Source organism: Amyelois transitella, chromosome 19 (assembly GCF_032362555.1).
Source record: "Amyelois transitella isolate CPQ chromosome 19, ilAmyTran1.1, whole genome shotgun sequence".
In the NCBI taxonomy this organism is placed as follows: domain Eukaryota; kingdom Metazoa; phylum Arthropoda; class Insecta; order Lepidoptera; family Pyralidae; genus Amyelois; species Amyelois transitella.
The window spans coordinates 4,308,963-4,330,119 of NC_083522.1; the positions used below are offsets into that span (position 1 = coordinate 4,308,963).

The window sequence follows — 21,157 nt, forward strand, 5'->3', positions numbered from 1 at the left end:
GGTCTTCCACAATGACATTATGCCAATGCCAAAAGATGAAAAAAAAATAAGTGATATTTATTTTTCTCATCTCTGCCTTTCAGTCTGTGGTTGAGTGAGTGACACATTTTCATTGACTTGACCGTCCGTTCATATCTTTTTATCGGATTGAAAAATACAAATTGCAATAATGGTGGATCGTTTAGGTAGGCTTTTATTGTCGTGCAATTGATTTTGCTACGTAAAATGAGAATTCGTTGCTATTGACATAAACAACTAACTACTGCAGTACTTTAATTCTACAGTGTTTGTTCACATACTTTCTATTGACGTCAAACTTTGTTACTGTACCGCAATTTTATGTAATTATTTTCTTTCAGTGAATAGTGAGGCTAATTCCAGAAGGATTGCTATGGTGGAGAACTGCTTTGGCAGCTCCGGACAAGTAAGTGCTTTTTGTATATTTTGTATATACATGTATCAACCACTTTTCAAACGACTAGCAACTCCCAAAGATAAGTCCTCGTGCGGGATGTCCCGATTGATAGTTATAAAATGATCCTAATATTATTAAGTCTTGATCTTTTGTAGTCAGTTATATCTTACCTGCAATCAATTTATTATTATTAAGTTAATTTGATAAAATTAATTTTGCCATCTGCAGTACCTTTCTTGACTTGCAAGTGAGGTATAGTATAACATCAATCTTTCAATGTACTGTGATCAGCGCAACCTTTCCCCGTTAAAGCTGTAGGGCTAAGGTAATGTGACAAGTTTTGTTGAGATTTAGAGTCGCCACTGTCAAAGCAAAGTGTAATCAGTAAAGGATTTATGTCATTGTATGCAAAAAAGTAAAAAGAGAACACAATTTTTAAAAAAAGTTTTTACCTGTTTTAGCCTTTAGCAGAGCAAGGCAGGGTACTTGTTGGCGAGGGTGTCCTAACAAAAATGTGTCGGAAAAAGCCAAAGGCTCGTCAATTCTTCCTTTTCAATGACATATTGGTGTACGGTAACATTGTCATTAACAAGAAGAAATACAACAAACAACATGTCATTCCATTAGAAGAAGTAAAATTGGAATCACTTAAAGATGAAGGACGTAAGTATATTTTCCATGGTAATTATCGTCTGCTTCAGTGGCTTGCTTTTATCCTATTTATTTACATAAAATCTAATAAATATCAATATCTTATTTATATCCTTTATTTTTTTATGTTAGCATTTTTAGGGTTCTGTACCTGAATGTTAAAAATAGAAAAAAATGAGATCCTATAACTAAACCTCCACTGTCTGTATGCTACCAGGCTGTATCTCATAAAGCTAGTAAGCTGAAATTTTCACTAATAGATTTTGGCAATATGTACTGTTTTTATATCCTATACCTATATTTCCAATTCTGATCCAGTGTAAAAATATTCTCAAATAGACATTGAAAAGAATGCATGCTCCTTTTATTTTCTACTTTATAAACCTACAAAAATTTATTCTTACATTTCAAAAAACAGGTTAAAATGTGAATTAAATAAACAAATTTTTATAAACAAATGTAATATAGTACAGAACCCGTCGTGCGCAAGGCAGACTCGCATTTGGCTGGTTTTTTTTTTAAATGAACCTCAAGGTCCAGGGTCAATGCTCTGTAAGCAATTCATACTTATATAAAACTTTTTTACATATTGAAAATTTCTGACTTTGTCTAAATTTTTAAGATTTGGGCACAGTAAGCATATAATTTTATAACAATACTATCACTTTAGTATTACTGATATTATTGTGATAAGTAGTTCATTTTGTCATACATTGATAAGAACATTTTTTATTCTGTTTATGAGTCATTTCAAGATACTAGTATAGTCATGATTCACCATTGTGGTTTCACATTCACTTATTTGTCTTTAAAATTCAATACATTTAAATAATCTGTCACCTATAATGCTTGTTGTGAGTCAGACGAGTGGCAATTAATAGTTTTAATCCCTGCATGCATAGATGTAAATCATCTTTATATGGTTTAACATTTATTCTCATAAAAGATCATAAATAAATCTGCATACATGACAATTATATTTTAAAAGTACTCATATACTAAAAGCAGACACCATAAGCTTTCAAAATTTTAAGTGATAACAAAAATTAGGCAGGCAATAAATCTGTTACTGAGGTCAGGAAGTATGTTATTCTCACTGTCTTGAAGATTATCTGTCTAACAACCGCAACAACTGGGCTAAGTTTATAGTTACTTGACAGATCTATATAAATTATCATTTTACACAAATAGGCAGACATTTTTATAGCAAATATACATAAATAAATATAAGGAGTGATATACCATATTTTCAAAAATAAAAATTTGCTATTGGTGTCCAGTGACGCTGCAGGAAAGGCTAGTTAGCAATACTTCTTAAACTTCAATTCCAATGTATAATTTTCTACAAATAGATCTAAATTCTGGTAATGAAACTCCCTGATTAAACAGTACCTCTACTCAGATAAGATAACTGAATTTGTTCAGGGGAACCTCATATTATCGATACACATTTTGTTAGGTAAATAATGATATCAGTTAAGTAAGTAACTGCCAAATCAAGTGACTATTATGAAATAAAAATTGTTTAACTGATGAGTAACAAGAATGCGACAGACATACATACATATTATAACGTCTGTATTCCTGACGATGTAGACAGAGCAAATTAATAGAATTGCGACTCAGATGTTTACATAGATAATCTCATCAATTATTCGAAACGTCTGAGATGAAATAAAGATACGTTATGTGCGCGTTTAATACCGGTATTATTTATGTAAAAAATTATTTCCGGAATGCTATTGGAGTGAAATGATTTTTCATCTTATCAACAACATACATTTTTGCGTTCGGCGGTTACCATAATTGAGACCTTAACTTATTAAGTGATTTAAGATATATTTAATTGTTTCAATATGTATTGCAGAGTATCGTAATGGCTGGCTGATCCGCACAGCTTCAAAATCGTTCGCGGTGTACGCGGCTACCGCCACAGAAAAAGAAGAATGGATGGCGCACATAGACAAGTGTATAGAGGACTTGCTCAGAAAAAGTAAGATTTTATCAATGCCACCATGCAAAGCCATAAACAGTTGGCTTATTTGATTGTTGTCCTACACATTTAATATTGCCTTTGTTGGATGAAAAACTGTACATTTTAAGAAAGAAGGTTTTTCCCTCATTGAAGCTAATATCAGCCGCCGTAGCGTGTTACGTCCGACGCCATTTTATCACGCGAAAAAGTAACGCTGTCCTTATTCACATCATAATAGACACCCAAACGGCGATAGCTATTCGCGCGATAAAAACGGCGTCGCGTGTGTCAAGCTACCGTGGCTGATATACTTTTTTTTTCAGTATGATGTAACCACACGACGCACACTATTTTAATACTACTTATTCAGTGTAATAAATAGGTAATTATTATGTTGTAATCAGGCGGCAAGCAGCCACCATTGGAACATGCAGCGGTGTGGGTGCCTGACAACGAGGCGTCAATCTGCATGCACTGCAAGAAGACACAGTTTACCGTCCTCAACAGGAGGGTAAGTGTCACTTTTATTTTTATTTATTCATTAAAGTACACTTATACTTAGTACTTGAATGTGGATGAAGCGAAGGAAGTATGCAGAGGTCGTGGCAAGTGGAAAGAGGTAGTCTCTGCCTACCCCTCCGGGAAAGAGGCGTGATTTTATGTATGTATGTATGTATGTAAAGTACACTTATAACGGGGGCTTAATTTTTTCTACATTCATTCATGTTTTTTAATGTAGACAATGTGCATTCGTCCACGATTTAGATTTAAGAGATCTATATTTGTAAATTGACGTCCGATGAAAATGCTGCAGTGTAGTTTGTTTCTTCTACACATGCGCTTTGGAAGCGGTAGTAGTAATAATTAGATTTAAGTTATGTGACGTGAATAAATGATACCTTGTATCAGATTTTGAAAATAAATCTATTCTATTCTATTCGATACTAGTATGGTCTAGACCAAGCTTGCATTAGTAGTCGCTTTTCAAGACATTTATAAAAAAACAATTCATATCATACGGTATCTGTAATTTGCCCATATAAAAATGGTTTACTTTTATCGTTAATACACATCTAATGTTGTTTAATTGTTTGCCCTTGAAATTAAACAATTTGTGAAGCAAGTACGCGCATTTGATTATCGTAAACAATGGACTTATAGTATTTTATCTTACGTAGGGCGATATCGTCGCGTCAGTTATGATATGAAGGGAAGTGTGGACTGATAATGTGGAACCCTATGTAGGTCGTGCTTTGCTTTACATACACAAATAAATCACGCCTCTTTCCCGTAGGGGTAGGCAGAACCCACATCTTTCCACTTGTCACGATCCCTGCATACTTACTTGCTTTACATACACACATATAAACACGTCTTTATCCCTTGCGGGATAGACAGAGACATTAATCTGGCTTACTGTTTGACTAAAAACGGAATTGACAAAATAAAAGACACAACCTTCCACTATTTGAATCTTAATCAAGGCGTACTTATTTATTCATTACTTAAAGACATCCAAGACGATTAGGTTACAACGTCACAATAACCAATTGTGGTTTTTCCCAAACATTAGAATTGGCATACTACTTTACGTTTTGAATTGCGTTACACGACCTAAAAACAGAAATCATTACTATAATTAACATATTTCTATACTATTCATTCTGAGATTATTGTGATGTGAAATTGTGACTCTTTGGTCGCCTCTTAACGCTTTATGTACTTATCCAATCTTTATGATATTTCGAACCTACATAGTAAGATCTGAGATTAATATAGGGCCGTTCCATTGCGCATAAAAATATCCCATAGAATCTGCAGTTAAAAATTTATTTACGCGAGTGAATCCGAGAGCGAAAGTTGGTTATTATAAGAATGTACTAGCTTTTACCCAGAACGTCGCCCACACGAATTTAGCCCACCTACGATATAATACAGGTTTTTGGTAATCCCACATGAAATGTAGTTTTACCGGATGGACAGTTTTCTATTTTCTTCTCCAGACTCTTAATTATAGTATATAAGGTACGCAAATTTTCAAGAAGATTAGTTCAGTAGATAACGCGTGAAGAGGTTACAAACAAACAAATAAATTTACTTTCGCATTTATAATATTAGTTGGGACTAGAGTACACATGCGTAAAACGTAAAAACCCATTAATTTCTGTTCGCGCGGCAATTTCAAATTTGACACTTTTATGCGAAATTCAAATCTCTCGTCTCGACCAAGTGGTTTAATCTGTGCGGTGATATGTTAGTAAGTCCGTATACTCTTTCATATATCCACATCCACACTAATAATAATAAACTGACAATATAATAATAAAGAGAAAAGTTTTTGTATATTTGTATGTTCGTAAAGAATAAACTCAAAATTTATGGACTGATTTTTAAGAAATTTGGTAAAGATATAGAATAAACCTTCGTGAGTAACATAGGCTACTGTTTTTTCTTCTGTTATTTCCCACAGGAGCGAAGCCCCTCGCGAAAGCTTGTTCTATACATATAGATCTATATCCCTTGCGAGGTAGACAAAGCCAAGTTTAAGATAAAATAAAAAAATAAATATCTATATTTTAATTCGTTCCAGCATCATTGCCGCAAATGCGGTTCGGTAGTGTGCGGCCCGTGCTCGTCCAAGAAGTTCCTGTTGCGCGGACAGAGCGACAAGCCGCTAAGAGTGTGCCTGCAGTGCTACGACGAGCTCAACCGCGAGCGGGCGCGGCCCAACCAACCACTGCCCAACACACGTGAGTTATTTAAAAAAAAAAACAAATATTTTTTTTTTAACTGTTTCCTTAATTTTTTCCCCAATTTTAACAAGTAAATGACAGAATGAGGAGCGAAATATATAGAATTCGTGAAAAAATTCTCATAACATTGGTCATCTGTTTTATTAGATAAAGACTTGATTATATATGTATGTGTGTTATTTCTTCCTGGCTATAGTCTCACATAGACTTTTACTAAAGCTGTCTATGACGGCCTCTTGTGGAGCAGCGGTAGTACGATTGTCTGTGGCACCGGAGGTCTCGGGTTCGAATCTGGCCGGGATGAGAAACGAACATTTTCTGATTGGCCTGGGTTTTGGATGTTTATTCATATAAGTATTTATTATAAAATATAGTATCATTAAGTTAGTATCTCGTAACACAAGTCTCGAACTTACTTCGAGGCTAACTCGATCCGTGTAATTTGTCCCGTATATATTTATTTATTTTATTTGTCTTGCCTTTTTTTACAGCAAAATCGGTGCCGGACACAGCTGGCTCCGGCGGCGACTCGTCCGCTGACGACGACGATAGCGATGACGATGACGAACGCGTCAAGGCTGACGAAACACATGATGAGGTAAGATTCCGTTCTTTTGTAACCAATTCCGAATTGAAGTACCCGAAAATATTGCGATAATATGTTATCATATTAGGAGTATCCGTAATCGTTTAATATGCATGAAAAGAGTAATGGAAAATTGAGTAAGCGGTAAAGGTCTGTTAAGATCTTAGCAAGTGGAAATGCATAGTCTCTGCCTACTCCAATGGGAGACAGACGTGATGGTATGTATGTATGTACATAATATAATGATAACACAATAAGTAATACTTTATCATATAAAGCTAAACATATGCGGTACAGGTACAGGTACGGTACAGGTAGATCGAACAATATATGAAGAAAAAAAATATGTAAAGAAACTTATTTCCCATAATTAATTATGATCAATCTATTGCACAAATAACTACATAAAAAAAGGGATTTAAATTATAAATCAGCAATCAATCAAATTGTATAAGTTTTTTGGGGAACCAAATGATAATGCAGATCCGAAATTACTGGGGGTAGCTGTAACAAAATAGCTGTAACCGTAAGCTGAAACTAGGCATATTAGTTACCTAGAGAGCTTAGAGATTCTTTGTGGATTGAGTATTCAAAATTCCTACGAAAACAATTAAGTCTTACGAATTCTTGGGCATACTACTAAAGCAAAGTAGTAAATGTACATTGTACATTCAAACAACTTATTTGTTTCTAGGGATTTACAAGTTATAACGGTGTCAAAAACGGCTATGGGAAAAAAGTGACGACTGTATAGTACAAGTTGATATTGTGTAAGTGTAGTCAATGAAATAGAACACGTTATGCGTTGAATTGTTTTTTTTTTTTTTGTTTGTGATGTCCTGGTTGGTTTTAGTTTTTCTCTCATTGTAAACTTCATTTGTGTTGTCACAAGGTATTTTTAATTTTGCATCTTTAAGGCATCATAACATGACATATGCCTCTGAGAACATATTACAGATGGGTTGTTTACGAATGCTGACTAGGCATTTGGCTTATCTCCCCTCTCTTTCTAACTGCAGGGTTAACAAAAAAAGCAGAGAGAGAGATAATAAGTCTGCGTAGTGTTAGGTCGTTGACTATAGGACATAAATTGCATTATTAAAAATTCTTTTAAGTGTAGGAGGGATTTTTGGCGTGCCAAAATAGCTTCTGTTGTACACAATCATATACTTCTTGAAAGCCAGTGTTTGGTGGTCTTGTCATTTTACTAACTGTATGGTTTGGTTTTGCTTGTTTTCAATTCATTGGTTTGTTACCATTTCACAATTTCAAAATTAAGTAACACAATGACAGTAACAAATTTTATTATAATTTAGTATTCTACACAGAGATTTTAAAAACATTTTTAATAATACGATAATTTATTTAGATTTCATTTCTGGTAGTGGTAGAGGAACATAGTAATAAAAACAATAGAAGAGTTATTTCCTTAGATTTTTTATAGATTACTAGTATTAGTGGGAGATTTTTATAACATGGAAAATAGAATATGCTAAATTTTGTTTGTTACATATTTGATACAGTGAAACATCTTAAAAACCTTAATATGAATGAAACCTTATATTGAAAGTGTTATAATTAATACATCGCCGGCTGTATTTTTATTTTCAGACAACAATTTAAACAAAAAGATACTTTTTTCCAACGCAAAGATTTTATAGTATCAATTATATTTTTTTTATATTCCAGCCAAAGTTTTACAGTGACGGCGATAAGACTGAAGAAACCAACAACCATTCGTCCAAGGAGAGCGCCAATTGAGACCAATATCGATACAGGTCTACAATAGCTATATTTTGTACAGGGTCCTAAATTTATTAATCGAAAACTTTGCAAACATCGGTGACTGTTTTTATAACAAAATTTTATATTACATATTTAAGGAATATTTGCACTTTAGAAATATACTTTCAATGATAATCACAATAAAAGAGCTTAATTAAGTGTTTAGATCAAACAGTTTCACCTTTTTGAACGACAAGTCATAATAGGAGTCACAATGACTTTATATTCAGCCATGGGTACGCTATGACAACTTTATTATAATAAAATATTGTATTGCAATGTTACAAAAATAATTTTACTGTTGTCATCTGTGACTTGAGCAGTAAGATTTCGATTAATAAATTGAGATCATTTTACCACGGGAATACTTTCCAATTACCTTTTTTTTTTAGAAATTATTATATTTTGTCTCGATGTACGAAACTTCACCACGAGGGCCTTTGAATTTTCTATAAATACTGTAGAATGCTAGGAAATTTTCCACGAGATTTTTTGACGGAAATTCAAAATTTTCCCTATTTTTTACGATCCTACGACTTCCTAGAGTTGGTTTAGACGGGAAAATGGTCGAGCACTTTTAAGATAAATAGAAATCAACATTATTTTTATGATTAATGTTGCTTCCTATTTTCAACTTTAACCTTCATTGAATAGGTTTGATACTTAGTTACATTTAAAAAGTGCTTATAATTTTTCCCTCCTGACCTGAACCCTAAGCCGAAAGTATAAGATTTAAAATGGTTTTGAATAAGACGCTCATTATAATTTTGCTATGCAGCTTTAAACGCTCAAACACAAGAGGGCACTATTATTGTTTAATTTAAATTGTATTTATTTTAAACTATTGCTAGACTTATCATGGTTCTAACGTTTTTTTAACATTGTATGTTAGGTTTAGTTTTAATGTTATTATGACATACAATATTTAATATTTACATGAGTTAGCGTATTTTATTACAAACTTTATTATAGTTTATATTTTGCTATTTCGATTGTTGGAAGTTGCAGTTTCGTGTCACTTTGGGGTGAAATATTTTGGGGAATTTCTAAATTTATTTAGGAAATAGTTAAATGTTAATTGGTGCCAATGTTTGCCGATGTTTATGAAGGTTTAATATTTAATCCCAAAGTGATTGCGGCTATCCTATATCTTGTAAACTAATCTATAACGTTATATGTATATTAGAAAATTAGAAATAAGTGGTGCAATGTGTAACATGTATTTTTGTTCGGAAGACGATTAAGTTTAGGTATTTAATTACGGCCGGCTTGCAGGAAACGTCTTGGCCTATCAAGACTTATTTATTTACTGATAAAGTAACATAGGCCTAAATGTTAACAAATTACACAAATACTATTTTTCTGTTAATTACCAAAATATTGATAAGTGAAATATCTTAGGCATATTTAATTTTCAGTTGACAAATACACAATATTTTTTAAACATTTGTTATTTTATTTGATTCTGTCGAGCGTTCTTCCTTTCTCTCTTGCTTAAACTAAATAGTCTTTGTTAAAATAAAAATCATTAATTTATTTATAGAAATATTTATTTTCAAGTACCAATAACAAATATATTCATACCTACATAAAGTTATGTAATTTTTATGTACTTGTTTCAACTTAATTTATGGATTTAAAGTAAATCAAAATTCCACACCTTTAATAAAAAAATAGTCTACTATTTTTATTTGAAATGTTCTTATTGTTACATGGCGATTTATTGTCTTACAGTCCCTATAATATATTCATAATTCATAAGCTTGATCTCTGTAACAGCAAGATGAACGACATTCTTATATATCGACAATTTATTATTCATTCCTATCTATTTTACAAACTAAATTCCTATTAAAATAACTCTTTTTTTTTAACTAGTATTAGCAGCCAGTTCGAACCATTGCCTAAGCGCGTCTCCCAGTACATTGGGCAACGCTGTCATATCCCGTAGGATTAGGTAGAAGGGAAACGGGAACGTATCCAAGTAGGGAACAAAACCAGCCAAACTGTTTGTTGTCGGGTCCATGAGAGGCCGTCTGATATCCATTATGGAGTCCTGGAAAGAGATATTTTGAATTATGAGACATTAATAAAAAGTGATTTCATTCAAACTGGGATGTTTATCGAAAACATATTTTCTCATCACTTCTTTCTGAAACGATAAGGAATACGCGACCATATGTAGGTATGTACTTTAAAAGAAGAACCTATACCAGCACTTTAATAATGGATAAATTCAAATTTTAAACGTAATCATCATAAATCCACATTAATAATAAAGATAATTTTTGTATGTTTGTAATGAATAAACTCAAAAACAACAACTGATTTTCACAAAATTTGGCACAGAACCTTCGAGAGTGACATTTGCTACTATTTTTAATTTCTCACGGTAGTGATGCCAGCGAGGTATACAATATATATAGCCAAAATAACTGGACGTAAGAATTTAATATTTGGCATGTCTAAGCAATTAATTTAAATTATCAGACATACGGACAAAAGTTTCTGATAACTAAATACAATTAAAATCAGGAAATCATGGTTAAAAATCAAACGAAATAAAGATATTACCTTATTGTCTGGATTGTCAATGATAACGTAGACCAAAAAGATTCCTTGTTGCCGCGCCCTCCTCACGGCTTGAAGCACCCTAGTTTCTCCCTCCGAGAATATACCTCTTCCATCGCTAACTACCACCAACAACTTAGCATTGATGGCGTCACTTCTCACAGTTTGCTCTTCAAACAAAACCGTGCAGAAATCCAATAACTGCGCGATTTTAGTCTTCGTCTGGTTGAATTGTAGTTGTTCTAGAATCTTCGACCCGGAATGTTCTGAGAATTGCTCCGTGAACGGGTGCAGGAGATTGGGTTTCTCGCCGAAACTTAGGACTGCGAGATCTCCGGATTCGAGGAGATTCAGCGCCTGGAAAGAATGATAGTGAACATAAAACCGATGAGCTAATGTTACTGAAATGTAGGTTAAAGCAAACTATAATAATGCAAGTAAAGAAGATTTTAGTAAATTCTCATTATTTAAAATAATTGAGCAACTTATCTCACCCGTGAAAAAAGAATCAAGCTCTTGCTATTTTTACGGTAGAGACTATGTATTTTATGTCAATATGTTTTAAAAACTTGAGAAACTTATAAATATCTCACCTGCGAATCTAAATCATCATCAAGAATCTTATCATCAGGTGAGATGGAAGACAAATGCCTAATCTAATCCAATATTAAATGAAAAATTAAATAAAGCTAAGCTCTCAAACGCCACCTCCTTGCTTCTAAATCGGCCATGGAACTAAAATCGTTCACAGCTATAACTATACTAGTCTCTTCACACAGCGCAGGACCCAAATGAAATCTTTGCGTAATTTGTATTTATGCCTTAAAATACTTGAGAAACTGATAAATATCTCACCTGCGAAACCAAAGCCAAGCTCTCAAACGCTAGCTCTTTGCTTCTATTATCGGCCATGGAGCTAGAATCGTCCACAGCTATAGCTATACTATAGTGCCTCTTCGCTGGCTTACTGCGTCGTAACCAAATGCGATCTTTGCGGAACTGCGACGCTATGTACGCGATAACGCGACGCATGTTTATTGCTCGACCAGTACGGTAGTCACCTGAAACAAAATTAGGGTGTGAAGGGAGAAATAAATAAAGATTTATCATTAGGTAAGCCGCATTCACGTATTTTACTATGTCAACAGGTAATCGAATGCCCTAAAATCAATCTTGTCTTTTGTCTTGAGACAAAACAACATTTGTGCTCTTTTCCATTCAGTTTGATCTTATCGAGACCTTTAACTTTTCTAATGGGATAATCGTTGTTTTAATGGGTTTGGTTGGGTTTATATTTAGGTGGTTTTCCATGCGCCACCTATGTACTTCCTTTATATTGTCGTTTCATCACCCACGTGACCAAAGTGACCGTTCATTCTACCTTTTAAAACGCAGGGTAATTTCAATGACAATATGATAGTATATAACTTCGCAACAAGCAACAATCCGATATTCATACAGCCTTTGCCATGCATGTAATTTAAAATTCACTGATTCCAATTTATATTTTGTTAATGTACCAAATAAATGATTTTTTTTTCTTTCTTTCTTTCTTTCCTTTGTTCAGAAGTCCTGATGCGGATGCATAATGGGCGGAGCTTACAATACGATAGAAAAATTTGAATATAGAACCCCGCTCGCTCATAATATAACTTACCAGCTCTCCTAGACCGTCCCGTAGGCTCCAATACGAGTCTCAATCTCTCGCATAAAGCCCTCGCCGCGTGCGCAGAATTCTGCCACAACCCGCGCCACACGGCGGTGGCCGACCCCGTTTCAGTGGAGGGCCTTTGAAGCCAATCGCGGATGCTCATGTATTCCTCAACTGTCATGTCTTCCGCCGCTTGTTGAGTTTCTTCTAGTCTGAAGAGGAGTTTTATGATCAATTCTTTATTACTAACAACTTGTGACTGACTTCATCTTTGTAGAATTGTTAAAGCATTTATTTGCATGCAAATTTGCATCTGATTAACAAATTGAAAGTAGGATGTCCTTTCCCAAGTTCTTATCTCTTTACCGACTCAATCAAAATAGAATTTGCCGTCAAGGCGCGGAAATGCGAAAATAACAGTGAAACTGTACTTTCGTCTAATTGGATATCGAATCTGGGACATCCGTTGACCTTATTCCACAGAATTATTTAACCGAATTTATTTCGAACCGAAGTAAGTAAAACTATACCTATTCGTCAAAATACCTGGTATGATAGGTAGTGTCCTTGCCCCTGCTCACAGTCATGGTCTCCACTTTCTCTCCCTCGACCTCGATTCCCGTTTCCCCCGTGGGCTCCTCCCCGCCCTCCTTCTTATTCCCAGCTTTCTCTTTGTCCTTCTCTGCGCTGTCTTTCATCTTCTCTGGTTTCAGTTCTTCAGACTTTTCAACCTGGTAGGGTATATTTTAATGTATGAGTTCAAATTACAAATTTTTATTCATTATTATAGGACATTTCGAACATAAATTAAAATTCATTATTATATCAAAAATATATTTTTGTATAAATTTGTTCCACCGCTGCTTCTACACTTACGCGCTTGAAGCGCTAATAGATAATAATTATACTCAAGTTATTTTGAAAATAATTCTATTTTTATGAATTTATCTCATTTAGGTAACCAAAATCTATATAACTATAATATGTTTAAGATTTAAAGACATGATTAAGATGATGCCGTAAGCATTTCCATGAAAAATCATGATTAGCAAAAGTACAAAAACATTATTCTTGTTATAAAATTTGTTAAGTCTTTAATTACTCACCGCCACTATCTATAACTCCAAAACATACGAAATGATAATGGTGTCACAAATCTCATTTGTAACAATTAAAATATTTCACAACTTTTTATTTTACCTGAATATCATCATCATCGACGTCCATAGGCACTTCTTCATCCTGCTTCAATTCCTCGGCGTCTTCGTCCTCTTTCTGCAATGTCGGTTGCTGTTCCGCTTGCTCTTTGGTAGCTGCGTCTACTGCCTGCGTAACGTGAATTAAACAAGTCTGATAACTTATGGAAATCAGTGACAAACGATATGATAATAATGACAACTCAATAAAGTAACGACCTTCTCACAAGTACATTAAACTTGAAATCCAAAAACAAAATGTCTCCTGTTATCTCTCATATGAGGAGTACAATAGCGGAAAGTTCAGTTCGCAGGTCCAAATGGCGCGCTCTGATATAGGCTGATCAGCTCGAATATTTTGGCGGCACGTTAAAATTTTATTTTTGTGCAGGAAAAGACGCAATCGAAACTAACACCAAAAGAACTATGATGTGTTTGATCAACTGTTCTAAACCAAGGCTTATAATACCGGTATTTTTGTTTACGTGGAAAATAAAAGTTTTTTTGTTATTTTGTCATCATCCACGAAATTGAGTAAAGGTATGGTGTAGTAAAGCATACCAGAATAGGTATTATTTAGTACCGGTACTAATCTCCAGATTAGTAGTTCTTTTCATTTTCTCATTTGTACCGACAAATGAGAACCTGTTCCAACAGGTTCTCATTTGTCGGTACAAATGAGAAATCAATACCGGTATTCTTGGTAACGGTTCCAAGCCTTGTTCTATACCTGTAAATCGTCTTTCTTCGCCTGCTTGACGTGCTGGAAAGCATCGGCGTCCCTTTCACCATCGTCCTGATTGTCTCCGCCCTCGTCCATAGCCTCGTCCTCTTCTACATTTAACGTCTGCATTTGCTTGTTCTTCTTCTCGTTTGATTCGCCTATTTTGTGAATGAAAAGTTTAGTCAATATTAAGTCTAAATTTAAGTTGCTTGTGAAGGAAATTTTTTTCATCGTTAAAAAGCTACATCGTCTGCGGGTTTGATGTATCACAGGCGAAGCGTGGCGGCTATGTTTTCTATTGTAAACCGATCTTCAAAATACCTAAATACTCATTAATATTCATGGGTCCTGACTTAGATATCTGTTCACGGTTTGTTTCTCGCCACGATGTCTCTTCTCATTCATGTCTAGTACGGAACGAAATGGTTTATCCACATAACTCTGAAAATACTCACCTAACATCCTGTTTTCATCGGTCGTTCCCGGTTTATTTTCGTGTTTCTTCTGTTCCCTCTGACTTTGAGATCTGTTCGCGGCTTGTTTCTCGCCACGATGACCCTTCTCACTCTTGTCCAGTTCGGAACGACCCGTAGATTGGTTGTCTTCACCAACTTGCTCTTGCGCTTGTTCCTATAATATTTATTAAAAAAATGTAGACTATCTTGTTTCTATTACATATCCGCTAGAAGCTGGAATTCATGAATTATTGTTTATATTTAATTTTTGTAAAGTTTTCCTTTTTTATATCAAAATATGTATTATAAATTCCTGTGAATTCTTTCCAGGGATTTGATGTGATCGTTGATACACAAGTCATTTCCCTGATTTAAATACAGACAGCAGCTGTAAGTGTGGTTATTAAAACAATAATTAAGTAAAACAATTAAAGACGGCAGCAATAAAAAGTTACTTACATAAGGCGCGCTTTCCTCGTCTTTGCTCTGTTCGGCATTAGTTTCAACATTATCATCCGTGCCTCTTTCCATCTCAGCATTCTGCGCCTTATCTTCAGCCGTTGGATCATTATTGGACGGATTCGCTTGAGGATTGGCATCTCTATCTTTCTGTTCCGTTTCTTCCTCGTCAATCTTCTCTGGGTTTCTGGGTAGCTCTGGATCCTCAACTTCGTTTTGTTCCTCTGTTTCTTTTTCTTGATTTTCATCTGGGTTTTCTGGGTTCTTATCACTTTCTTCGTCCCCGTCCCCGGGTTGGTCGTCGGAGTTCGGCTTGTCTGCGTCTTCGTCTTTTTGCTGTTATAAAATTTAAAAACCGTGATGAACAACTTAAAAGAGAAACTTAAAAAACCTCATCATTACCTATACAAAAAATCAGAGCCAACCCACGCGTTCAAAAGTCAAGTCCAGCTCTCATAAAAAATATATGGGCGCAATATAACCCAATCGAATAAGTTTCCTAACTATAAAACCTACCAAAAGTTATTATCATTTAATAACTGATACTCTCATCATCAAACATTTGATTACATTCTAAGCCCTGCTTCAAACCCAGAGTTCATAAAACTGATCTTCTTCTTCCTCCTTCTCCTTAGTCCTGGTTGCATCATCACCACTCTGAAGATGAGCCCGGGGCAAGCCTTTGACAGGATCCTGGATTGGGTAAGTCAGGTTTTTACACGAAGCGACTCCTGTCTGACCTACGCAACTTTTGCAGGTAAACCTAACACGTATTGAATCATAAGTTTACACATCCAGTTGCCTGGACGTGCAAGTTTCCTCACGATGTTTCCCTCACTGTTTAGTTCACAAAAATGATATTGAACACTAAGAATATACACGTAAAGTTAAATTTCGTTCTCACCTGTTCCTCTACATCTTTCTCCGTTTCCTCTGCAGTTTTATCATCCTCTTCATCGCTAGAAACGTCAAGACCATTCCTTTTGTCTTTATCGTCTTCGCCTTCATTAGTTTCATCTGGTGTCTCTTCGGGTAATGCTTTGATTTCAAACGGATTCTCTGTTTCAGTTTCACCCTGAATTGGAAAATTGTTTGTTATTTTATGCAATGTATATTTAGTCAGTTCTTTTTTACTAGGTACGCTCATCCAAAATTTGTTTATATTTAGTATAACATGTTTCTCTGTAAGCGAATATTTGTATTCTTTTGAGAAATGAATTCTTTTAAACTAATTTATCTATCGTCTCTGAGAGAAATAGTAAAATAATAGAAAAGACACAGATTGAGCTAGTCCAAAGATAAGTTTCCTTGTGATATAGATGTAATCATAATACGAATTGAAGATTACCAATCCCCATCATCAAACATACTATATATATTTTTGTAAGGTTTAAAAAGAGTGAATAACCACATATCCTTCTCCTGTTGGCTTACTAAATATTATGAAACATAATGAAAAAAAAAACAGGGCTTCAGTACTAACATCTTCATCATCGTCGCCGCCGTTTTCTTCACCGTCAATGTCCATGCTTTCGGGCATTTCAAAGTCTTCAGGTTCAGGTAGCGGCTGTTCGTTACCGTGGTACGGATCGACCTGCGGAAACACAACAAATCATCACTACATAGTATAAAACAAAGTCGCTATTTTAGTCTGTTTGTTTGTATGCTTAAATCTTTTAAATTACGCAACGGATTTTGAGGCGGTTTTTTGTAACAGGTAGAGTGATTCAAGAGGAAGGTTTTTATGTATAATTTTTTCCGAATTTTGCACCCGTGCGAAGCCGGGGCGGGTCGCTAGTATACTTTTATTACAAACAGGTGTAAAGTATGTAACTTTGTTCGTTTGTAAGGGCTAATCTTCGGATATACTGCAACGATCATAAATATTCTTCCACCGTTAAAACATTGTTATTCCATCATAAAGCTTTACAGCGGTACGTGGCCTTTCAGTCTATTCAAGACTGTTGGCTCTGTTTACCTGGGTGTTATAGGCTATATGTAACTGGTTTCTTTATACACGCAATGCCCAAAGATGAAAAGGTGTCCAAGCACCCAACAAATAAACTTATACAATTAACTTCTCTAAATCTTATACTATTCAAAATTCTATATTGTACGTAGAAAAAATTGCAATTGCTAAAACATAACCACTTACATGATCGTCATCAATTTCGGGCTCCTCCATTTCATTGATGTCCTTCTTCTTCTTCCTATCTTTCCCTTCATCGCCGTCATCGAAACCCTGCTCTTCTTCCTTAGCAGCCATCTCTTTCTCCCCCGTACTCTCGCCTTTGCCACGTTCTTCCTTCTCTTTCTGTTGTTCCCCTTCTAGTTCCTCCTCGTCTTCGGAACCCCAGATTTGTTGGTCCAATCTAAACGAAAATTAGTGATTATTTTTTACTTGTATTATTCGTTTAGCTTTAGGTTTCGTAAGTGTGTTTTGTCACAAAACTTATAACATACCCTTTTTTTCCATATAGTAGTAAATCTTTTCTTTAAGTCTATTTTAGGCATTTAATTTATATATGTTCACCTACGCAATGGATTTTTATATACTAAGGCAATAAATAATAGGTAAACTTACTTCTCAGCAGCATTATCAATATCGCCCATTTGTTTGTCAGCATTTTCCTCATCGTCTTCTTGTTCAGAATCATCACCTTCTGTGTCATAAAATATAATTATTTAATTTTCTGTTCATATAAATTTGGCCATATTGGATCATATTAAGCATTAATAGGCAATATGCTTAGAAAAAAAAAACAAAGGAAAAAATTATGGACATAAAAAAATATATTTATCTATGAATTAAATTCCCTTTACTGATTACAAAAACAAGGATTACAAGTAAATAAAAAAAAACTTATATTTCTTTTAGCATATACAGATTCTATTCTGAAAAATAAAAATATAAAAAATTGGCGATGAGGCGTACATTGTGCTTTAAATTTTTACGTACCTTTTTTGTCAACATCTTGTAAGTGCGAATCAAAATCATCAGACATGTTTATTCCTTTCTCCTCTTCTTTGCAGTCTCTGTCTTCCTCTTTCTTCTCTTCTCCCGGACGATGTGCATCTTCTAATTGGTCCTAAACATAAAAACAAAAGTTAATTTTCTGTCCTTAAGTTATTTTTTACAAATAATTTAAATATATTCAGGAAAATGGTAGTACCGATCCCGGTACTCTAAAAGATGACTACTTCATCTCTTTCCTATGGATATCGTTAAAGGCGGCTAAAGGAAGAGGCACATGATACAATATGGGTTAGGTTCCCCTACAAAGGTTGCGAGGGTCAGATGGAAGTAGTTTCGTGTTAAACCGGCTCAATTTAAGATCATGGTCTCAAAAGGGGCTCTCCAGGCTCCCCTCAAGAATTGTGAGTAAATAGCCGAGATTTCCGCCAAGATGAAGAATAATCAAACCTGGTTCTCATGCCTTCATGTGTGAGGGATAGGCAGAAGTTGAGTACTAATATTAGATACCTGGTTCTCGATCCTTTCAGAGACGTCTTTCTGTCCCTCTCCCTCCCCCAGCCCGGTGCCACCCGACAGTTTGCCAGGACCACCTTCACCTTCGCCTTCTTCATCCATGTCTGAGGGTCGGCAGAATCTGAATAAAAATTATATCGAAGAGGTTACAAAATTGAACTTGCTTTCGCTTACGTGAAAATGTTTTCTTAGTTTTGATTCTGTCTGGTTCATAGGCGTGAACACAACCACTACATGGGTGATCGACGGTTCGAATCCCGGCCAGGGTGATGAAAAACGAGACTGTTTCTGAATCTTGAATGTTTATTTATATATGTATTTACTATAAAATATAGTATCTTGATATCCGATAACACAAGTCTCAAACATGGTATGGTACAAAGGCGATCTGTGTAATTTGTCAAGTATAAATTTTAAAAAAATGTATGCATCATACAGAAATTATCATAATTTATATTTGTATGTTGCACAGCGAAATCAGTTTAGATAATCTCTCTTTCATCTTTGCGTAATTTCGTGTTCCATGGGCCCGATGTCCACTTCTCAACATTTCTCTCTTCACTTTTTACGATCTTCGACATCTTGGAAACATGTATGGAAATTATATTATAAGTAACGATCTGAATATACCTAACTAAAACTCACCCTTTGGTTGCCAAGTCCGAAAATATTTTCAATAGAACTGACAACATTTTACAAGAAACACGATGTACCGCAACTTTCTGCGTTATAAAATATTGGACAAATAGCACAGTTTGCTCCAATATTGGCACCAATCTCATCACAGCATTCTTCCCTTCCTCCACATCCGCTTTAGACGTCAAATACTGAACGTAATTCACTAAAACATCATTAATTTTCCTTATAAGACTCTCTAACTGAAGCATCTTAGTATCATTACTTAATTTCTCTTGCAAAAGTTCTTTCAAATGTTTGTCTTCTAAAATATCCTTATGTTCCTTTTCTTTTTCAGCACTCTCAATTATTTCATCAATTGCTTCTAAGACATCAATATTTTCAGATAATTCTGGCAAATGTTTCTTATATATGGATTGTATTACCAACAACATAGTTGCAAGTAGATCTTCGGTTTGATTCACTAGTTCCTCTACTGTACCTTCTTCCATAGAAATATCTTTACATTCATCTAATTCATCTAATTTATCAATATCGTTTATTGTTTTTTTGAGGTAATCTGATAATTTGACAATGCTACTCATAATTGGATGTTGTGGTTGATAATCTGCATTAAGTATTTTTAATTTGAACTGATATTCTGTTATCAAATTGTCAACGCTATTAACAATGCTCTTTAAATTAGATTTAGCTTCATTTGCAGTATTTACATGAGTTTGAGAGATTACTGGCACATCTTCTATACTATTTCCAATTTTCTTTGGCGTACTATTTACTAATTTGTTTATAACAGCTTTCTCTTTATTAACAAGACTTGTTATTTCTTTTACTTTTTTATATAATTCTCGCCATTCATCAGTGTTTTTATAGCATTTTGTAATAAATGAATCTGATAGAACATCATCGAATTCTGCTTCTTGATCAGAAATAAGGGTCTTTTCAGGTAAAGATTTAAGCAATACACTGAATTGATCTAACAACAAACTAGTATTGGCATAACATTCTTTCAGTATATCTAGTTTTTGATTGACTGTCAGTATGTTTGCTCCACTAATATCTATTTCAAGAGCATTTGTGAGATGCGTAGTAAGAGAACGCAAGTCGCAGAGGTGTCTGGAGTATTTTGATATAGATCTCTTTTGTGTGTTCGTTAGTTTCTGAAAAAGACATATAATTACTTCTTAGGTAATGTTGAAAATTGTATTATAAAATGTATTCAGTTAATTCAAAATTCATGTTATTGTTTCATAAATTCTAGACCGGAAATAGATCAATCTACGGTGTAGCATATTTTTTTAACACAGTCTCGATTATACAATACGTATGTATTATAAGTTCTGATGCCTTTAAAATGGTAAGTGTGTATAAGATATTGAAGAGTCGACCGATAATTTTACTACAAAAAAGAACGACAACGTAGCCAATTTTTTCATAAAAAAATAGAGAAATATTATTTCAAAATTTATACGAGAATATGGTACTTACCAGCAGTTGAGCGGCGAACCCCTTGCATCTGTCAATGTTCTGTATACCCAGGTCTTGATGCGGGGATTGCAACGCCGTAGCCAAATGTCTGTGCCTGGCTATGTTCTTCTGGAAGTACTGTTCACAGCCCGACCAAAGTAATGATAGTGAGGCATCGCAGCGTCTGAAATAGAAACTCTTAGAGTGCGTAGACCAACGAAGACTTACCAAATCGACGATCATGGGAAAAAAAGCACACCCCGGTCTCCTATACTGAGAAGTGAAGATATTATCGGCCTTAACGCCAGGAGGAAGAAGAAAGACAATGTAGACCACAAAGTGCAGA

The 21,157-nt window shown here is 34.7% G+C and overlaps 2 protein-coding genes across 4 annotated transcripts in view; one reads left to right on the plus strand and one right to left on the minus strand.

Annotated features, from left to right (window-relative positions):
- Positions 1-51: 51 nt before the first annotated feature.
- On the plus strand, positions 52-9,611 carry LOC106132654 (pleckstrin homology domain-containing family F member 2). Of its 3 annotated transcripts, XM_060949812.1 has the most exons (9): positions 52-185; positions 360-424; positions 877-1,078; positions 2,934-3,059; positions 3,446-3,552; positions 5,632-5,791; positions 6,286-6,392; positions 7,075-7,150; positions 8,070-9,611. In XM_060949812.1, exons 1-8 carry the CDS (start codon positions 170-172, stop codon positions 7,132-7,134), a joined length of 843 nt encoding a protein of 280 aa, XP_060805795.1. In that variant the 5' UTR covers positions 52-169; the 3' UTR covers positions 7,135-7,150; positions 8,070-9,611. The 3 variants fall into 3 exon arrangements, with proteins under 3 accessions (XP_060805795.1, XP_013187577.1, XP_013187578.1); XM_013332123.2 differs by lacking the exon at positions 7,075-7,150; XM_013332124.2 differs by lacking the exons at positions 52-185; positions 360-424; positions 7,075-7,150 and adding an exon at positions 577-740.
- Positions 9,612-10,035: 424 nt separating this feature from the next.
- The window catches only part of LOC106132653 (midasin), a 31,425-nt gene continuing 20,303 nt past the window's right edge, over positions 10,036-21,157 (minus strand). Inside the window, exons 25-41 of the mRNA XM_013332122.2 lie at positions 20,833-20,995; positions 19,357-20,504; positions 18,706-18,832; positions 18,181-18,310; positions 17,806-17,884; positions 17,377-17,593; positions 16,705-16,815; positions 16,126-16,296; positions 15,222-15,557; positions 14,763-14,937; positions 14,314-14,465; positions 13,588-13,713; positions 12,934-13,118; positions 12,394-12,599; positions 11,592-11,797; positions 10,740-11,093; positions 10,036-10,221 (exon numbers count right to left, since the gene is read on the minus strand). Coding sequence (XP_013187576.2) covers positions 10,036-10,221; positions 10,740-11,093; positions 11,592-11,797; positions 12,394-12,599; positions 12,934-13,118; positions 13,588-13,713; positions 14,314-14,465; positions 14,763-14,937; positions 15,222-15,557; positions 16,126-16,296; positions 16,705-16,815; positions 17,377-17,593; positions 17,806-17,884; positions 18,181-18,310; positions 18,706-18,832; positions 19,357-20,504; positions 20,833-20,995 — 4,072 coding nt within the window. The remainder of the gene's footprint in view (positions 10,222-10,739; positions 11,094-11,591; positions 11,798-12,393; positions 12,600-12,933; positions 13,119-13,587; positions 13,714-14,313; positions 14,466-14,762; positions 14,938-15,221; positions 15,558-16,125; positions 16,297-16,704; positions 16,816-17,376; positions 17,594-17,805; positions 17,885-18,180; positions 18,311-18,705; positions 18,833-19,356; positions 20,505-20,832; positions 20,996-21,157) is intronic.